Genomic DNA, 19,300 nt, shown 5'->3' on the forward strand with positions numbered 1-19,300 from the left:
TGAAGCGCTTCACCAGTATTGTTTTTTTTTTTTATGTCATACATCCTGTGGTATTGGGAATAGGTGGTAGCAGCTTGCATATATTTGGGGTTGTGTTTGTTCATACTAGTGGAGCGCAAGGGGATTATATAGTTTTATAGGAGTTGGGCTTTAACTTGCATTGAGTTACGGAAGAAATTTTACCTTTGTGTCACCTTTCAAAATATATCTTTTGCAGGATGATTATATCTGTAGGATACTTTGGATTATCACTAAACACTCCTAATTTGCATGGTGATCCTTACTTGAATTGTTTTCTATCTGCTATCATTGAAGTCCCTGCATACATCATAGCATGGGTGCTGCTTCGAAGCTTTTCTCGCAGATACTCTACATCAAGCACACTGTTCCTTGGGGGTGCTGTTCTTCTGTTAATCCAACTTGTGCCTCAAGGTGAGATGTGCTTTAGCATTTACAATTTAGATTATTTGCCAATATTTTAATCTTTTTTTAAATGCAGCAATTACTTTTTTTAAATCATTAATACTTCTACATCAAAGAAGCCCTGTTTAAGACCGATTTCTAAAAGACCTCTTTAGGTTAAATGAGAACTCAAGGCTAATATGGCAAGGTGATGTGTTCATCTATTTCACCTCTATGCTCTTTCAAGAACTGGCTCGTTGGTCCTGCAGTGACCACTTTACTCAGTGACTGTGATAGATGGTCGCATTCACCAACAGTGAGGCAAAGAGGATGAGAAACAGTCTACCACAGTGTGATTACACAGGGTCTGCATAATAAAGCATGCAGGGTTGTGCTGGAGCCTACCCTGGAAAGAAACGTAAATTTAAAGTGGAAGTCCGGGCTACAACCAACTAAGCTTAAAACAGCTCCCACCCACTTTCTAACCGAACTACCTTGTAAAAGGAAGATACTATACTTACCTATTCTTAGTGCTCTTCAGTCCGGTTATGTGATCAGCCCTCAACAACCAATGTCAGAGGAGAGGTGGGACAGCCGACATTGGATGCCCCATAGTAAGTGGGTAATGTCACAGCCCATCCATTTCCGGTGCTCTCCCATTCCATGAAGCCAGCCGCTGGGGAGACCACGTGACCAGACCTGAGTTCTCTGAGAATAGGCAAGTATAAACATTTTCCTTGTACAGGGCATGCAGTATAAGAGTTAGGTGATTGGGAGCCATTTTAAGCTTAGTTCTAGCCTGGACTTTTACTTTAAAGCTGATCTGGCAGATGTAGAAGACACAAATTACTGTAACTTTGTATTTATGGATCATTATCTGTATTTTCTTTATCATTCATTGTAGGACATGGGAATTCAAATTTTGAAGCCTAAATGAGGTTTTGACACTGTCAAACATTGTAAGCTTGCTCCCATATCTGCTACCGAGCATGCCTCAGTTTTTTGCTAGTGCCCTATGGAGGTGAATTCATTTTCCTCAGCTCTTCTTGCCTAATTTCTTTTTCTTTGTGAAAATGTTTCATACAGGACTTCAAGACCTCAATATTCTTCACAACACAGTTACTTGAGCTGGTTTATAGCACCTATCTGGATTGGATCCTCAGTACTAGCTTTGGATGCTGTACCCTGTCCCTGCTGGACTGGATGTACTAGACTAGACCTGGAGTGTGACCTTTGAGCACTGGGCTGGGCTCTGTATTGTGGCACGTTCCAGACTTGAATGTACTGTGTTTTGTGCAGAGTACTTTCCAGTTTCAGTGCTGCGATACAGCCCTAGGTGTGACCCTGTCTTTGAAGACTCACTTTAAAAGTAAGGCTGCTTGGACTGAAACACAGGGAGCTACTTCCTTGTTACACCATTGGTCACCTTTTTAAATTACCCACTACAGTTGGTTCACTGTGGTAAGGAATAAGGCTGAGGGACTGAACACTGAGGTATAATACACTGGATGGAGCAATGTGCGCTTCCTGCTATCTATGCCGTTCTGCTTAGATGAAGTATTGCCCTGCTGCTGCTACTGCTCCTGCTCCTTAAGCACCAACTGCATCCACCAGCTGCCTAGGTTTATGAGTGCATGAAGCTTTGCCTCACATTGTGTCAGTAAGACACTTAGAGGGGACAGTCCTGTTATGACAGGTGACCGCAGCTCATGCTTTTGTAGTGGTTCTAGGGGCATTTACTTATTATCCCAAGGAAGGAATTATTGCATGTAATCTAGAGTCCCTTATTGTGCTAGGATTGTCACCATCGGAGTCTTCCTCAGCTGTGGTATGTGAGGCCAAGTCCATGTCCACAAGGACATCTGTTCCCACTCAGGACTTTAGAACTGACTGTACTCAGATATTGGGACATTCTGCCTGCTGACCCTCCTAAGCCCCTTAAAGCCCTTGTTAGTATCTCTGACTCAGTTTCAGATTTCCAGGATTATTCAGGCTTTCCAGGATTATACAGCCTACAGCTGCAAATTACCTTTCCACTACACCCACTGTTTGATACTTTCCTCTATATGGAATGGAATAACCCTGAAGGGCCCTGGGCTCCACATGAGAGTGTGCTTGAACTTTTACCCTTTGCAAGGAAATTTAAGATACTGCTCACCTTTTGGCATTCGAATTCGGAATCGCTCCTTAAATCCCAGTTTGAATTGGCTGGGTTTGCCCTCTATCAGGCCATGTCACAATGGGTGGATTCCTTCAGAAGTGATTCCTCCACCACCTTCACCTTTGTTTGTTTCCAAGTACGAATGTACAATATCTCTTGAGACCTATGCTTCAGTTGTGATGGCTTATTGTAAGTTTCTAAACTTGTTTCTTGCATGGGACTGATGTCTACACAGATGCACAGCGAATTGTCTAGCCTTTATGTTCTGTGTGGCTCTCACTTAGAAACCATGAGCAGCAACATCCCAGGTGGCCAGTGTACATTCCTGTCTCAGCGTAGGTTTTTGGTAGAATTGAAGGAGTCACACCTCTCTTCTTCATAACTTTTGCAGCAGTAAATCTCAGGGTTTTGGAGACTTGCTCAGCTTATAGGGCTCAAAACCACAGGCTGGAATTCTGCATGAATGTTTGCCCCCCATTTCTACATGTGAGCGACTCGTGTATCCAGACAGGTCCTTGAACAATTTATTTCCCAGGTCCTCCGTGTCTGAGACCAGGTCTGACAGTCTGTTAGACTTCTAACAACCCTATGAGCTATGTGCCAAAAACTACAAATAAATGTATGTAAACTTGAATAAATTATATATAAGTGCAGTAAAAATGATTAAATAATGCAAATAAAATAATGAATATACAGTGATTACGTGTTCTAAAATCACACTTGTGATATTGTGCAAATACTCATTGGTATTTTAGATAAACCAATCTAGCAAATGACTAGACCAATAAAGTGAAATATACAGTGATGTGTCACTTAATCTATTCACACAAAAGTGACAGGTGCTAAAATATATAAAAATATAAAAAATACATATAATAATCAATCCACAATAAAGTGACAAGTGCTTCAAATATATATGAAAAAATATACACAAAAACAGTCCACATTGGTCTAGTAATTTGCTTGATTGGTTTATCTAAAATACCAATGAGTATTTGCACAATATCACAAGTGTGATTTTATATATTTTGTAAAGGGCCTACATGCTCGGACTGGATCTTTTTACTATTAATATATTTGAATGATTTTTGGGGGTTGGTGCTATCTTTTGCAATCTGTCGTTTATTTTCAATTTTTGCGGCCTTTATTTATTTTTTGCATTTTCTGTTATATTCTTTGGAATGTTTAAACAATGATGGCGTTCCTTCATTTTTATAGTTAATAAAAAGCTATTTTCTTATTATCTATAGCTTTTTTAACTTTGGCCGTAAGCCACATAGGTTTGATTTTTAGCCTTTTATACTTGTTGAGAAAGTAATTTCTTCCACACTCACACATAACATGCCAGCCTCACAAGAAACCTGGTCACACACTGAAGTAAAGCTCCCCATCAACATTTTGAAGCTCAGAGCAATAAAACTCTCTCTGTACTACTGGACCCCCCTTCTTCAAGGACACCCAGTCAGGGTGTAGTCAGACAATGCCAAGGCAGTGGGAGTACCAGCTGTTGTGAGAATGGTGCAAAATGTATTGTTCTTCGGGTTTTTCCTCTGTTCTTAGCTATTTTTATAGGCTCAAAATAAATGGCAGAAATTTCACAGCACTCACCCCTACTGATGAGGGTTGCTCAGTTGTGACACCTTCTCAACACATGCCTAAAATAGCAAATAACACAAAAAGCAACTATTCCCCAGCAATCACTTCTCAGGAGTATTTTTATCTACAGTATAAAATTTGCTTTCATCTAATAAAAATAATGTAACATTACCCAAGTCTGCTGAATATACCACTCCAATGCAAGTTTGTCACTCACAGATCAAAATCATATTTATGGGTTGTTCCAGTACCACAGAAAATCATATGCAATGTAATGCACATATAAAAAAAAGTATAGAAATATAAGCAGAATATCACTGTGTATTTACACCGTACTCCTTTCTAGAAACTTTTATATAGAAGTTGAATTTGCAGTTGAAGGTTAGTGTACTGCTTCACATTCAGTCTTTCAGGCCATATAATATAATGTTTTGCAGGTCTCTCTTCCTTCTCTAAGAACAGAGACCTCATGTACAGTAAGTGTGTAGCCAGATCGATTGATTTGTAAGATTCTGCTTTCTTTAGTGCAGAGGAAAATAAAGCATGTGACAGTACCATTTGCAGTGTATACCACTCTCTCCCATTTAGCTCAGTCGCTCTTTTTTTCCTGCAATCATTGATTCTTCCCCAATCAAGATTAACCCATGTCCCTGTCATTCAGCTAATGAGGGCACAGGGATTTATTTGAAGACCAACACAGGTACTTTCAGACACTTTGGCATTGTTACTTTAGATATATTTCAGAGCAAGCCATTTTTAAAGCTAATTTGTAAGTTCAGTAACCAATAGCAACAATGTAAATGTATTCATCACTGACCTGACTTCAGTAAAGTTCATTTCTACTTGGCTATATACTATAGGTATCGTGAGCCTGACGAATATACATTTCTGGTAACTGTTTATTTTATTCATACTAACCAAACAGAACTTGGATTTTAGTGCACAGGAGGAAGGAAGATGATGTCATAATTATTTGCTTTCAGGGTAGAAAATTTCCTACACTTTCCTGTTATTTGAGCTCTGTTTTGTGAGAATGAAGGTTAATCCTAAACTGTATGTTTTATTCCAGAGTTGAACATCTTGTCCATAGTACTGGTCATGCTTGGGAAATTTGGTATTACATCAGCCTTCTCCATGGTATACGTGTACACTGCTGAGCTCTACCCTACAGTAGTAAGGAACATGGGAGTTGGGGCCAGTTCTATGGCATCCAGATTGGGCAGCATTCTATCCCCTTATTTTGTATACCTTGGTAAGATTTGCTCCACTAAATACTTTTAGCTGCTAACTTGACATTTGTCTTTGTCCGCCTAATCAGTCGTGTATCTGTGTATGTAACCATACAATGAATGTCTAACTTGCTTCAAACAGCAGGCATTAATGAGTAAAGTAACATGGACGGCACCTCCCTAATTAAAAAGAAAAATACTAATTCACTTTGCTGTTAAAAGTAGAAGTATCACAAAAAATATAAAATTTTCATTAAATCCCCTAGGGAACCAAGTGCATGCAGCACTTGGTCCCATTCTGATCCATCCTGTGGTTGCTGAGCAGCATGGTCGGACAATTTGACCCTACCCCTGTCCATACAAATATATAATTAGATGTGTGACTACACTGATCTCTGGGAGCTGGGGTGCTGGTATGAGCAAGGTGTGAATGGAAGCTGTTGGGGGTGGGGAATGGTTCCCCAGTTTATAAGGGAAACAGAAGCACATTGTTATGTGACTAAATCCAATTGCACCTCGTGTCACTTTTAGTATATAAAGGTGCAAAAAGAAATTTGTGAAAAATGTAGCTGTAAATTATGTTTGAAATTCTAGATTTATGGGATCTAGAAGGTCTTTTTCAGTCAAATTATAAAAGTGTCAAGCCCAGCCAAATGTAGTAATGAGAGATTGTGACATGTCTGATCTATGTTTTTGCAAGATAATACAACATTTGTTTGATTCTTTTTCTTTACTTTCCTAGGTGCCTATGACAGACATCTTCCTTTTGTATTGATGGGCAGTCTAACAGTTCTTGTGGGGATTTTTTCCCTCTTCCTCCCAGAGACAAATGGCATGCCTTTGCCAGATACTATTGAGGAGATGCTCAGAGTGAAAGGGTATGTCTGTTTCTTTGCATGACTGTGGCACATTTAGCCCCAAATACCTATGCTTTGTGTGTAGTTGACTTACAAATAAAATGAAATTGCATATGTTCAAAAGTGTTTCTAATTTTCTATATGAACAAAGTGAAATATGTAACTTATAATAAAGTTAAAATGTTACTACCCTTCATACAATCCTGCTTATTATAATATGTGTGTTCACCACTTTGTTTTTATCTGTCAGATATATATTTCCCTTTATTTTACAAGCACATGATTATGGTTAGTACAAGGTAATGATATCTAGTCTGATCAATTATTCCAGTATAGTTGACACTCCACTATACTGTATGTGACAATTTTGTATTTGTTAGACATGGCAATTGGTTATTTTTATAAATTGTAGTTATATTTCTGTCTAACTATACTGTAGTAGAGTATTAGGATTTTAGCAGTTATCAGTATTTTATAAATACTGTTATTAGTACAGGAGTGCCCTGTGATGTATAGGTTCTCACTCTACTCTACTTTTAGCTGTCTTACCTTTGGATTATGATTGTCCTTTACACTCACCCCACCTCTTACTACTTGTACTGCATAACTGCGCAGCCCCCATGGTCAGTCAGTGAAGGCTGCTTTCTTAAAGATGGCCACATATGTGTCATCAGCCAACAGGCTGAATGGAAAAAATTAACAGATTCCTTTATCATCAAAAGCGAGGTCGATGAAAGGATCTCCCCCACTGAGGCATCACATTCTGATAGCAGGAATCTCTGCTGTCAGAATACACTCATCAATGCCTGCACACAATTGACTGCAGCCACTGATCGAAAAAGTTTTCCAACATTCCCATTCAACAAAAGTGGATCTACTGATCGATTTCTGTCAAACAGGGATGTCCATATATGGGTCGCAATTTGGCCAGTTCTAGATGAACTGGCTAAGTTTCGATCCATCTATTTCCAGACTAATGTTGGCCCTACATTGTTTGATTTCAGACAGTTCCAAAAGATGCAGTCAAAATTAATTTAATGTGCGACTCTGTTGGTCACCTCCCTCCAAACATCCTTGGATTGAAAAGTAAAGAGCCAGGTGGAAAATTGTCAGCCAAACAGCACTTCCTTTTACATGCAACTGCTGTTCAGGTTTTTGACAGCTAGCGGGGATGATTGATGGGTAAAAGTAGGTGGGATTGGTATCAGGAGGTTTTCCTAAAGATGGCACCAGCATCAGAAGCATTTGGAAGATGTAAAACATCAGATGCAAAGTAAGGACACTCTAATGGTGCTGTGATATATCTGGTTAGATCGTAATGTGGATTGTAGTGCAAATCTGCATTTAACAGGATTATTCAGTACTGAGTTTACTACCACTTTAAATATTCATTATACTCTCTAGATTAAAAGCTCAGCGGTGTCCCAATAATCTGTCCTCCGCTTCTGATTGGCATAGATATGCCGTGATTCAAAAGTTGGGAACAGGCAAAAAACACCAATGTCTATAGTTCAACAGTCAGAATGGTACTGACCGAAGCCAGTTTACGAAGATGAATGTAAAAACTTGCTCCTCTACAAGGTATCCAAGGAAGTAAAACAGACAAATCTTAGCTCTACAATATGTTAATTAAGCCTAGGTTCACACTAATGCTGCTGTATAATCATGCATTTTTCATTGCCTTTTTTCCATCGTGTTTTTGTGCATGATTTCATGCTCCGTGTGTTCTTCTCTTAAGGAGACTGGTTATTAAACACAAAACCCTGCTAAAAATTCATGTATTTGCAGTTTTCATGCTCTACCATTGACGATTATAGATGGAAAAACAAACAAAGCAGTACTAAAAGAAGCACCTGTACCTTGTCAAAAATCACACTGCACCATGTTGCACTGATGTGAATGAGCACCATAGAGAATAACAGGGTTTCCATTGCTGTGCTTTGGAGCACAAAGGCAAGTGACAAGGGAGAAATTGCAATAGTGTGAACGGGGTCTTAATAAGTTCTCTTTTAGAACAGTGAGTATGTGATCTTGAGCTGCTTAAAGATATACTGTGTGTGTGTACAAAATGTTAACTTTTCTTTAGGGCAAAGCCGCTTTACAATTCAGTGCAGTTTTATGAGATAGGCAATAAATACTGTGGAATATTGACAAAAGGTACAACATCATGTTTGTCAACAAAATATTTTTTCTTTTTAATTTTCAGGTTTAAGTACAAAAGAGGAATTCCTATTTCAAAGCAGCATAATGGGAATATGAAAGTCCTTTCGAACACTGCATTATAAGACTATAATCAGTCTTCCTTACTACATGTATGGGATTATTTATTTGATGAGTTTCTGTATGGATCTGCACAGCTTTCTGTTGACTGTTATCCAAAAACTGTAAGAAGCCAATGCTACTGACAGTGCCTTCAACTCTTCCAGAAGGTTCATGGATTGGATTGTTTTCATAAGTCCATTATAAAAGTCAAGATTTGGACCTGTTATTTATTTGCCTATCTTGGCATTAAGAATATAAATGAAAAGCTGCTAGGGGCTAAGCTATCAGTAGTTATACTTCGATGATAAGTTCAGTAATGACTATTGTGTTCCTATTGGAACTTGAAAAAGTAGGTCCACACAGTCAACCATGAGCAACATAATTTATGTAATTAACAGGAGATGACTGAAACTGATGAATGTACAATGAATGTATTTCAATAGCTACATTTTCATTGTGTTGGAAAGTATTTTTATTTTATCATTATTATGTGTGGTGGGGTTTGTACACGCCAATAACTTATCGTTACACTGGTTTCAGTGTGGGTATCTGGGATTTTTAGCAGGAATAAGCATCCACCTGGATGTTTGATTTCTGTGTTTGTAACTGATTGGACAGCTTGTACTGGTGATTTCAAGCAGTGCTCGATCTGTAAGGAAACTGGTTGACCAATTAAACCAGTTAAACCATCTGGCATAAACACGAGTCCCAGGGTCTTTTTTACCCTAAATCCCTAAAGAGTATTTTCTTCATTCAGAAATGTCTTGGTTCTACACCTTATACCTTTAAGCATGTGTAGTCTACTGCATTGTATAACTTTTTTTGGAGACAAATAGAACTTTAATTTGACAGCAGTTTTAGATGTATATATTTTATTTCCTTTTATTCAAAAGAAATGATGAAAAATGTGAAAATACTTTTTTCCTGACTCTTTTTTTCCATATTTTTGGCATATCTGCAGATATTTATCTTAACATAAAAAAAGAGTTTGCTGATTAAAATATCACATCATATATAATGCAACGGACTGGTAAAAACCAAAGTAAACATTTGCCTTTTACTTTAGGAGAGCTTTATTCCCTTTTCAGTGGTACATTGCAACACCCAAAAAAAATTGGCTTTGTTAAATGGTTAGCATTTTGTTAAGATAAGATCAAGTTGGATTGGGAAGGACACATTAGCATGGTGACATCTTTTTCACTGGTTTGTGCTTGCTAAAAATCTAAATGGCATTGTGTTCACTTACAGTACATGAGCATTTGACACTTGTGCAGTACACAGCAGAGTTCTCCAGATAGTCCAACATGATTGTTGGAACCTGGGGATTAATCTGAATTAGATCTCACCAGAACTGACCGAGTCCCTCATTCATCTGTGCAGAACAGAGCAATCATAGACTACAATGGAAGTGATCTACTGCTGCAGGGAGAGGCATGCAAAGGGGTGTTTCAGCTCTGTCAAAGCCATCATACGAGAAGGAAGTATTGTGACGCCACTTGTGATGTTGCATCTCTTCTAGTGCAAACACACTGCAAAAAAAGAATTTTTTATTATTTTAATAAAAGACACTTGGAATACAGAGAGTAGTGACATAATAAAAAAGTAGCAACGTGACAACAGCGTTTCAGGACATTACTGTTTGCACTGGATATTGAATTACAAGAAATGTATAATTTATATTAACCTATTCACTTTCTAGTTAAGAGAATGCAGTTAGTTAGTGAAGCCTTTATACCATCTGTACTAGTGTAACAAAGTGTTGATCACACCACATTTTTCTAAATCCTATTTAAATTATACAATCACTTCTTACCCTAAAAGTTTAATAAAAACTGGATATTAAAATAAGATTTTCACCTATTAACAAATAACATTAGTCTGTTTATCAGGGTTTAGTATAGTGAAGACAGGTGGTTTCTAGATGGTGAAAAATGTTTAGACTTTGAGTAAAATATTTATGTAATAAATATATATTTATATATTGTTGGGGACAGAACACATTTCCCTTAATTATCTATGAGGAGCTTATGTAGTACTTATAAGATCAAATATTTTTGCATAATGATATTTTCAACTTTTTGCAGTATTTGCCATTTGAGTCAGCAAGAATATGGCACCTCCAGTCTTGCTGTACATGATAATAACTTGGCACTCTTGGTAGAACTAGCATAAACCACTGCCTGAGAACGCTTTGTAGCGTGGCAGAGAAGAGGAGGAAATACTTGTTTTATAAGCATGTAGGAATTTGTATTTTTAACGTAATGAAGTGTGTGTGTGTGTGTGTGTGTATGCGTGTGTAATAAATATATATATATATAATTTATTTATACATACACTCTGTGTGTATACATACACACCAATAAGCCATAACATTATCACCACCCAACTTCTATTGAGTAGGTTCTCCATTTTGCAGCCAAAACATCCCTGACCCATCAAGCCATGAACTCCAAAGTAACATCCACATGAATGGCAGGATCCAAGGTTTCCCAGCACAACATTGCCCATGCATCATCCTGCTTCCGCTGGCTTGCCTTCTTTGCATAGTGCATACTGGTGCCATCTCTTCCACAAGTACTAGAAATTCCTCCCTCAGAACTTTTCCTGAGGACAAGAAAGGCATGGGAACCTAGGGACCTGTTTAGTTTCACTTTAAGCACTGGACACCATATTATAAAAGGAGGTGAAATGTCAACAGGTTATTAATGCATTGATCCAGAAGAAATACACAAAGGACCCCAAGATTCAAGTAAGCCCCGGTGTATAGGACTCCAACATGTAGCAGGTGAAGGTCACAGGTGTCCCGTTCAGCTCTGCTGCTGGCAACCTGTCAAACTCGGTGAGAGTCTGACGGCTGTTGGGGCAGGATGGGTGCCCTTAGCGGTACTAATTTTTAGAGATGTATGCACACAGAGATGAATACCCATAACGCAAGAAGTCTGTGTTCCAGGCATTCATCCCTGGGTGCATACTGCCCTAAACATTTGCCTGAGACTGGGTTCACACCAGTGCGGTTTTAGATGCACTCCCATTGACTTCTATTTAGACCGCGCATTTTTATGAAGATGCATCAGAGTCCTGTAAGCTGTATCTTTGATGCGCTTTCAGAAACCTCACAGCTTAACCTCTTCGTGCCGGCGCCTCCCAGCCCTTTAAGAGTTTCAGAAGCCGGGAGGTGGGGCGGGGTTTTAGGGTCATGTGACCGCCGTGATTCGCTGTCACATGATCGGAAAAGGGGAGATTGGGGACCTTTCCGGGAGTTGCGGACATATGTGCTGGGAGCACGCAGGGCGTACGCTCTCAGCACATATGTATTTTCTAATTGCACGCAAATATGCGGCTGCTCGGCGTCAAGGCCTAGACGCCGAGAGGCCGCATATTGCGTGCGATCAGCGTCAAGGGGTTAATAGAAGTCAGTGGGAACACCCCTTAGCCCTCAGTCACATCAAAGCCGATTTTGAAATAATGCAACCTACAGTGAAGTCGCACGATTTCAAAATTGGGTGACCTGCAATTTCAGTTGCAATTTGCAAGACATCTGACACAGATGTCTATGCAAATCACAACAAAAGTAGTGCATGCACTACTTTAGAAATCGGTGTGGCTCTGACCAAGTCAGAACCGCACCGATATGACCTCTCTAATAGCGGACAGTAGGGTGTGACTTGCCAAACAATTTGCAAATCGCACGCGAACTTGCACCCAATGTGATGGAAGTGTAAAACCGCATATAAAATGTGCATACAAATCACACTGCGCCCAAGCAAGAATACACATCTCTCTTCATTATTTGTTTTGCCCATATTTCAGCTTTAAATAAACTTTGTGAGTAGTACACGTGGATTTTCTGACTGCACTGGACAATATTGCAGAACTTATTTCACATAATATTTTATTTTAATTTATTGTCATATTACATTTCCCATAATTAATACTACCTAATTTTAAATGGATTCCTTTTCTTTTTATATGAAAACAATATTGAAACTGTAGGTAAAGGTTTTCAGAATATGTGATTTCATGTTGTCTTATATTTGGCCTAGGAAATGTATACATACAATAGATATCTTCTTATGTATTAAATATACTGTTTGGATAAAAGAGGAGACAGAAGATCTTGCTCTACTGTATGGTGCGTAATGTGGCATAGTTCTTCAGGATCATTGACCGAGTATTAAAACCATTAGATCAGCATGAAAGCGCAGCAATTGCAGCTCATAATTAAAAAGAGTTTGCTTTGAAGGAGGTATTAGTTTGTAATGTGCACTTTGCTGTAAGAATTCCTTTTAGAATCTTCCTTCATTAACCTTGAGAAGTACAGCAAAACATTTTTCCTAATTTAATTTATGAACTTGGCAGCATAAAGAATGTTAATTATAACTTATATTAAAGCTTATGTTTGGCAGAACCAATAACAATTTTAATATACAAATTGTTTTTTCTTTATTTTATGTATTATCTGTTTTTCCAAGTGTAATGTAAATATTCGGCATGTGTGTTTTTTACTTTGTTGTATATATGTACAATATATTAACTGTCCAGCATGAATATTGCATAATTCAATGAAATTGTGGTGCTAAAAATGTTGAAGTAAACCTGTGGCGATGCTAATATATCACATTGTGGAGGCCTTCACTTAGCCTTTCTATTAGAGCACCTAAGGAGCACTTATACCTGCAGAGCTTTATTATACAAATACTGACTTCAGCTAGAAAGGTGGCACTTAAAGTGGTTATAAAGGCTAGTTTTTCTCCTAAAATAATAAACAAGTTATACTTGCCTCCTTTGTGCAATGGGGTCCCCCACCGGCTCTCTTCACTCCTCTTCTATGAGTGCCTCTGGTAAGGAGCCAGTTATGCGGGCGCACTCCTGAGCTGGCTGTGTGTGGCCATAGACATTACAGGCTCAGCCCCACTCTCTGCTCTAAGGATTTGATTGACAGCAGCAGGAGCCAATGGTTCCTGCTGTCTCTATGTCCTGGGAGAGGGGAGAGGACCGCTGCCAATGGCCACAGAACTGGATCAAGAAAAAGGCTTAAAGCGGAGCTCCACCCGAAAGGGGAAGTTCCCCTTTAAAGACTGCTCCCCATTAAGGATTGGCACCTTTGGGGGGTGGGGGGGTGAGTGGGTACCTGAATTTGGCAGGTATCTGCTCCCATTTCTGGTGTGATCGCTGAGGCGATTGGAAACGGAAAATGTCCTCCCTCCCTTCCTGTAGACTTTTGGGACACGTAACAGGTCTCAGAAGACTACAGGACCATTCATGAAGCGCAGCGCTACTCGCGCATGCTCAGTGGGTACCCAGCTGTTTAGCCGCAAGCTATCACAGCCGGGTGCCCACACTGAAGATGCCGGCCTTCTGGAATCCATGACGGCCCGTGAAACGGGCTGCGGGGGACACACCACGGGACCGAGGGACAGGTAAGTGGCTGTTTTTTAAAAGTCAGCAGCTACAGTTTTTGTAGCTACTGACTTTTATTTTTTTGACAGGTGAGTGGAACTCCACTTTAAGTATTTGGGGGGGGGGTTAATACAACTACTGAGGCATTTTTTACTTTAATGCAGGAAATGCATCAAGGTAAAAAATATCATACCTTTAGAACCACTTTAAGCGCACTGTTTCCCAAAGCATACTACTATCAGCTGCCCATCACACTAATATCCTGAAAATGAGGCATGGGGAGGGTAGGTGTGTAATAGTGGCCTGAGTTTCAGCGTGCTCTTGGTTTATTAACCTCATTACAGGTACGCTTTTACTTTTTGTTCCTGAAATAATTTGTGCAGTTTGTTGGCATTGTTCCAAACTAAACCATCCTTAAAAACAATACATTTCTTTTGATGTATTAAAATTTATATCTAGGGGACCTTATAGAACACAGTGTGCGGGGTTTTTCCATAATTCCAGATGAAGTCCAACATTCAGGAACGGCCTAACATATACACTTTTCCTTCAGTCAAAAGAATACTTGGGATCAGTTCATGCCTAGGCATTCATTCTTTTACTTCTCAAACTGCTTCTTTCTAGGAGATTTTCCTGTCTTGCCAAATATATTATAATGAAGGAGCTTGCCTTTCGTTTGTCTCTTATTTGAATCCAGTTCTTAGAATGTAATCATTTTTTTAAGGACATATTCACTCCATCTCGCAAATAATGTACAGATCAGGGAACATTTGTATGTCTATAGAAATCCTTCTCTTTCCCTGCACCCCCCAGGCTGATGGAGCAATTAGTCAAAACGCATTTTTCCTGAACACTAATGTTCACCTGTTTATAATGCATATGTGTAAAACTACACCTCCTGACAAAGGAAGGCTCTTTCACACAGGTCTTCAGTCTGGATCCATCTGTTTTCAGACAGATCCAGACTGAACCACAATATAGGTCTACGAGCGAGCAGGAGTGTACATGGACATACATCCTTTTATATACAGGTCTGTTTATTTCCACAGAAAGAAAAAAGTTAATGGTTTTTAGTCACAAAACGTGTGAACCGAGAATCTATTTTAGTCCACATATTCTATACAAAATAGGTCCGGTTTTCTATAAGGCTGAAATGTGAAAGGAAAAGTAGACAACTGTTTCCAGCTCTGGAACAATAATGACAAGGTGTTTAGAAATTAGGCCACACTAACTCAGAATTATCTCTAACTGGTTCATCACAGTAGAGAAATAATGGGTGTGATGTTGTTTTCAAGTGGAATTATAGGCATAACTTTTTTTTTGGATAGAGTAAGGGAGGATTATAACCCTTTTCATTCTTTTTGTCCATCTGTATCCCATTGGGGAGATTTCCCTTCACTTCCTGTCCCGTAGCCAAAACAGTAAATTAAAGGAAATCCCTGGGGGGGCGGCATGTCACCAGAACTATTGTCCCCATTTGGTGGTTTTCCCCTCTGTTAATTTTTAGGGACAACCCAAAATGTGGGATTTTCTTTTACTTTTCACGTTCAATGATAACGGTAAATGGACACATAGAGAGGATGAACCTCCCTAACGGGCACAGACAGCAGTAAAAACTGCAAATGTTGTAATACCTCATCACTCTATCCAAAACTCAAAAAACAGTTTGCCTTTAGTTGTACTTTAAGATCAGTTTTTGATCAGTTAAATTATTTTCCTCCAGTTTCTCACGGCAAAGACTTTTTTTTTTTTATTGTTTTAGCTAGACTTTAAGTCTAAATCATCTTGTACAGTTATGTATACACATAGTAATTGCCATTTATGTTTGTAAATCACTAAAAGTGATTTTTAGGCCTGCAATTTCCACTGATTTGCTTTGTATTTATTTTTAATGTTCTGTAGCACTTTTTTTAATACTTGAAGATTGTATGTAAGCACATCAATGCAAAATATATGTTCTATACCTACTTTTTAAAAGTTTAACTACTACAGCCATGTAGCAGATTTTTTAATGGAAAAAATCTAATAAATGATATTCCTTTCAGAACAAAGAATTGTCAATTTTGTGGAAAGGGGAAGGGGGGCTATTTGCTTACATAAAAAAAAAAAAAAAATATATATATATATATATATATATATATATATATATATATACATACATACAGTTGCAAGAAAAAGTATGTGAACCCCTTGGGATTACGTGGAGCTTTGCATGAATTGGGCATAAAATGTGCTCTGAACGTCATCTAATACTACACAAACATTAGATGTTGCCATGGTTTCATTGCACATAACATGTAAACATTCACAGTGCAGGGAGGAAAAAGTATGTGAGGCCCTAGCTTAATGACTTCTCCCAGAGCTAATTGGAGCCAGGAGTGTGTCAGGGATCGCGGCGTCCTGCCGGCCGGCGCATGCGCGCTGGCGACGGCTCACGTCGGGACGCAGTGGGACCCGCGGGCGCGCCTCGGGCGGCCAATGACAGTGCAGGGCGCAATATTTAAAGATGCCCTGCACTGTCAGTAATCGCCGCAAGGTCTATCTGAGTTCCTGAGTCCTGTACCTGTGTTTTTGACCCTGATTGACCCTGACTACGCTGCCTACTCCTGTGTTGACCCGGATTGTCCTGACTACTCTGCCTTCTCCTATCCTGACCCCTGGCTTGTTTTGACCTCTCTACGGACTGACTTATCCTGCTGACCCTGCGTGTGACCTGACGATTCTCCGCCTGCCGATTCTGTACCTCGCCAACCCCACGGGACCCCTGCTCGTGATCTATCCTGCTAGGTCCTGCCGTCCTCCTCACATCTGGCTCTCCCGGTACCAATACATCCCCGGAGGTTCCCCCTGCCACTGGTGGGCCTGCTCGGAGGTCGTGACCTGGTCCCGGTCTGTTTCAAGTCCATCCCCACCATCAGGGGCCCTGGTGAAAGCACAGACCGGTACTTAGACTCCACGCTTTGGGTAGGTCTGTCAAGTGGGCAGCCAGGGGCACCACCTGGCGGATCATAACAGAGTGAGCCAACCTTGACTCCAATCAGTGTGATGATATTGGATGTGTTGCTGACAGCTGTCCTGCCCTTAAAAAACACACACCTGTTTTGGGTTTACTGGTTTCAAGAAGCACTGTCTGATGTGAACCATGCCTCGCAGAAAACAGCTCTCAGAAGACCTACGATCAAGAATTGTTGACTTGCATGAAGCTGGAAAGGGTTACAAAAGTGTCTCCAAAAGCCTTGATGTTCACGTGTCCACGGTAAGACAGACTGTCTACAAATGGAGAAAGTTTAGCACTGTTGCTACTCTCCCTAGGCGTGGTCGTCCTGTAAAAATGACTGCAAGAGCACAGCGCAGAATGCTGCATGAGGTAAAGAAGAATCCCAGAGTGTCAGCTAAAGACCTACAGAAATCTCTGGCACATGCTAACATTTTTGTTGACACATCTACAATAAGGAAAACATTAAACAAGAATGGAGTACATGGGAGGACACCACGGAGGAAGCCATTGCTGTCCAAAAAGAATATTGCAGCACATTTGAAGTTTGCAAAAGAGCACCTGGATGTTCCACAGCACTACTGGCAAAATATACTGTGGACAGATGAAACCAAGATTGAGTTGTTTGGGAAGAACACACAACACTATGTGTGGAGAAAAAAAGGCACAGCACACCAACATCAAAACCTCATCCCCACTGTAAAACATGGCTGAGAGAGCATCATGGTTTGGGGCTGCTTTGCTGCCTCAGGGCCTGGACGGATTGTTGTCATTGATGGGAAAATGAATTCCAGAGTTTATCAAGACATTTTGCAGGAAAATGTACGACCATCTGTCCGCCAACTGAAGCTCCGCAGAGGATGGGTGATGTAACAGGACAATGACCCAAAGCATACAAGTAATTCAACAAAACAATGGCTGCAACAGCACAGAATACGCCTTCTGGAGTGGCCCAGTCAGAGTCCTGACCTCAACCCGATTGAAATGCTGTGGCATGACCTTAAGAGAGCGATTCACACCAGATATCCCAAGAATATTGCTACACTGAAACAGTTTTGTGAAGAGGAGTGGTCCAAAATTACTCCAGATCGTTGTGCAGGTCTGATCTGCAGCTACAGGAAACGTTTGGTTGAGGTTATTGCTGCCAAAGGAGGGTCAATCAGTTAAGTCCAAAGGTTCACATACTTTTTCCTCCCTGCACTGTGAATGTTTACATGTTATGTGCAATTAAACCATGGCAACATCTAATGTTTGTGTAGTATTATGTTCAGCAGACTGTGTTCTTCTATTGTTGTGACTTAGATGACGTTCAGAGCACATTTTATGCCCAATTCATGCAAAACTCCACGTAATCCCAAGGGGTTCACATACTTTTTCTTGCAACTGTATGTGTGTGTGTGTATATATATATATATATATATATATATATTATTTATTTTTATTTTTTTAATGAAAATATTGATTCCAAACTGTATATGTGCAATGTACATGGTTTATACAAGGAGGGGCAAAGCTGAAATTCATGGCAGGACTCCAGGCAAGCTGCTTATCCTTATGCAAGCCATAGACAGTTCGTTTATTGGACGATTTTTCATCCAAAAAAAGAAACAAAAAAACGGTCGTTCTGTTGCCAACAATGATTGCGAAAATCGCCCATTTTTCACAAATTTTCTAGCATGACCGATAAAAGAAATGAGGAGGAACCCCGAAAATCGGCCGATGCCATTGCCCCACTAACAGTGCGAAAATTGGCCGATTATTCTTTCGGATGAAAAATCGGCCGATAAACGAACCGTCTATAGCCTGCATTAGTTTAAATACACATTTTTTTATTGTACAAGATCCTATTCTTGGATTATTGGGTTATGAAGCTACCTTCAGATGATTGGACACCGGCAAGCAAAGCTGTAATGGCAGCCCTTGTTAACCCCTCTCACTCCTACCAAGGATTGGCACCTTTGAGGAGCGGAGGGGGCGATCGGAAGCAGAAGTTGTCCTCCCTCCCTCCCTGTAGTCTTCTGGGACACGTGACAGGTCCCAGAAGACTACAGGGCCATTCACAAAACGCATCGCTTCTTGCACATGCGCAGTGGGCACCCGACAGTGAAGCCACAAGCTGTCACAGCTAGGTGCCCACACTAAAGATGCTGGCACCAGAGAGAGAAGACGACCGGTGAAACCAGCGGTGGTGAGGACACCGCTGGATCAAGGGATAGGTAAGTGGCTGTATTTAAAAAGTCAGCAGCTACAGTTTTTGTAGCTGGCTTTTTTTTTTCAGCTGGAACTCCGCTTTAAGTATACATACACCTTCTCGTTTGAAAGAAGAAAATGTTCATTTTATTTTCTCTTTGCTATTTGCATCCTGATTCTTCTGTCATGTTTTCAAGATACTTACAGC

At 40.0% G+C, this 19,300-nt stretch overlaps 1 protein-coding gene across 1 annotated transcript in view; it reads left to right on the plus strand.

The window, feature by feature from the left end:
- The window catches only part of LOC149448912 (organic cation/carnitine transporter 2-like), a 97,952-nt gene extending 83,381 nt beyond the window's left edge, over window positions 1-14,571 (plus strand). The window contains exons 7-10 of the mRNA XM_089694063.1: window positions 218-432; window positions 5,229-5,411; window positions 6,131-6,266; window positions 8,452-14,571. Of these exons, the coding sequence (XP_089550189.1) occupies window positions 218-432; window positions 5,229-5,411; window positions 6,131-6,266; window positions 8,452-8,530 (613 nt within the window). The 3' untranslated portion in view covers window positions 8,531-14,571. The remainder of the gene's footprint in view (window positions 1-217; window positions 433-5,228; window positions 5,412-6,130; window positions 6,267-8,451) is intronic.
- Window positions 14,572-19,300: the final 4,729 nt, after the last annotated feature.

The sequence above is a fragment of the Staurois parvus genome, unplaced genomic scaffold (assembly GCF_062004578.1).
Source record: "Staurois parvus isolate SC_StPar_1 unplaced genomic scaffold, SC_StPar_1.0 ptg000648l, whole genome shotgun sequence".
Taxonomy (NCBI): Eukaryota; Metazoa; Chordata; class Amphibia; order Anura; family Ranidae; genus Staurois; species Staurois parvus.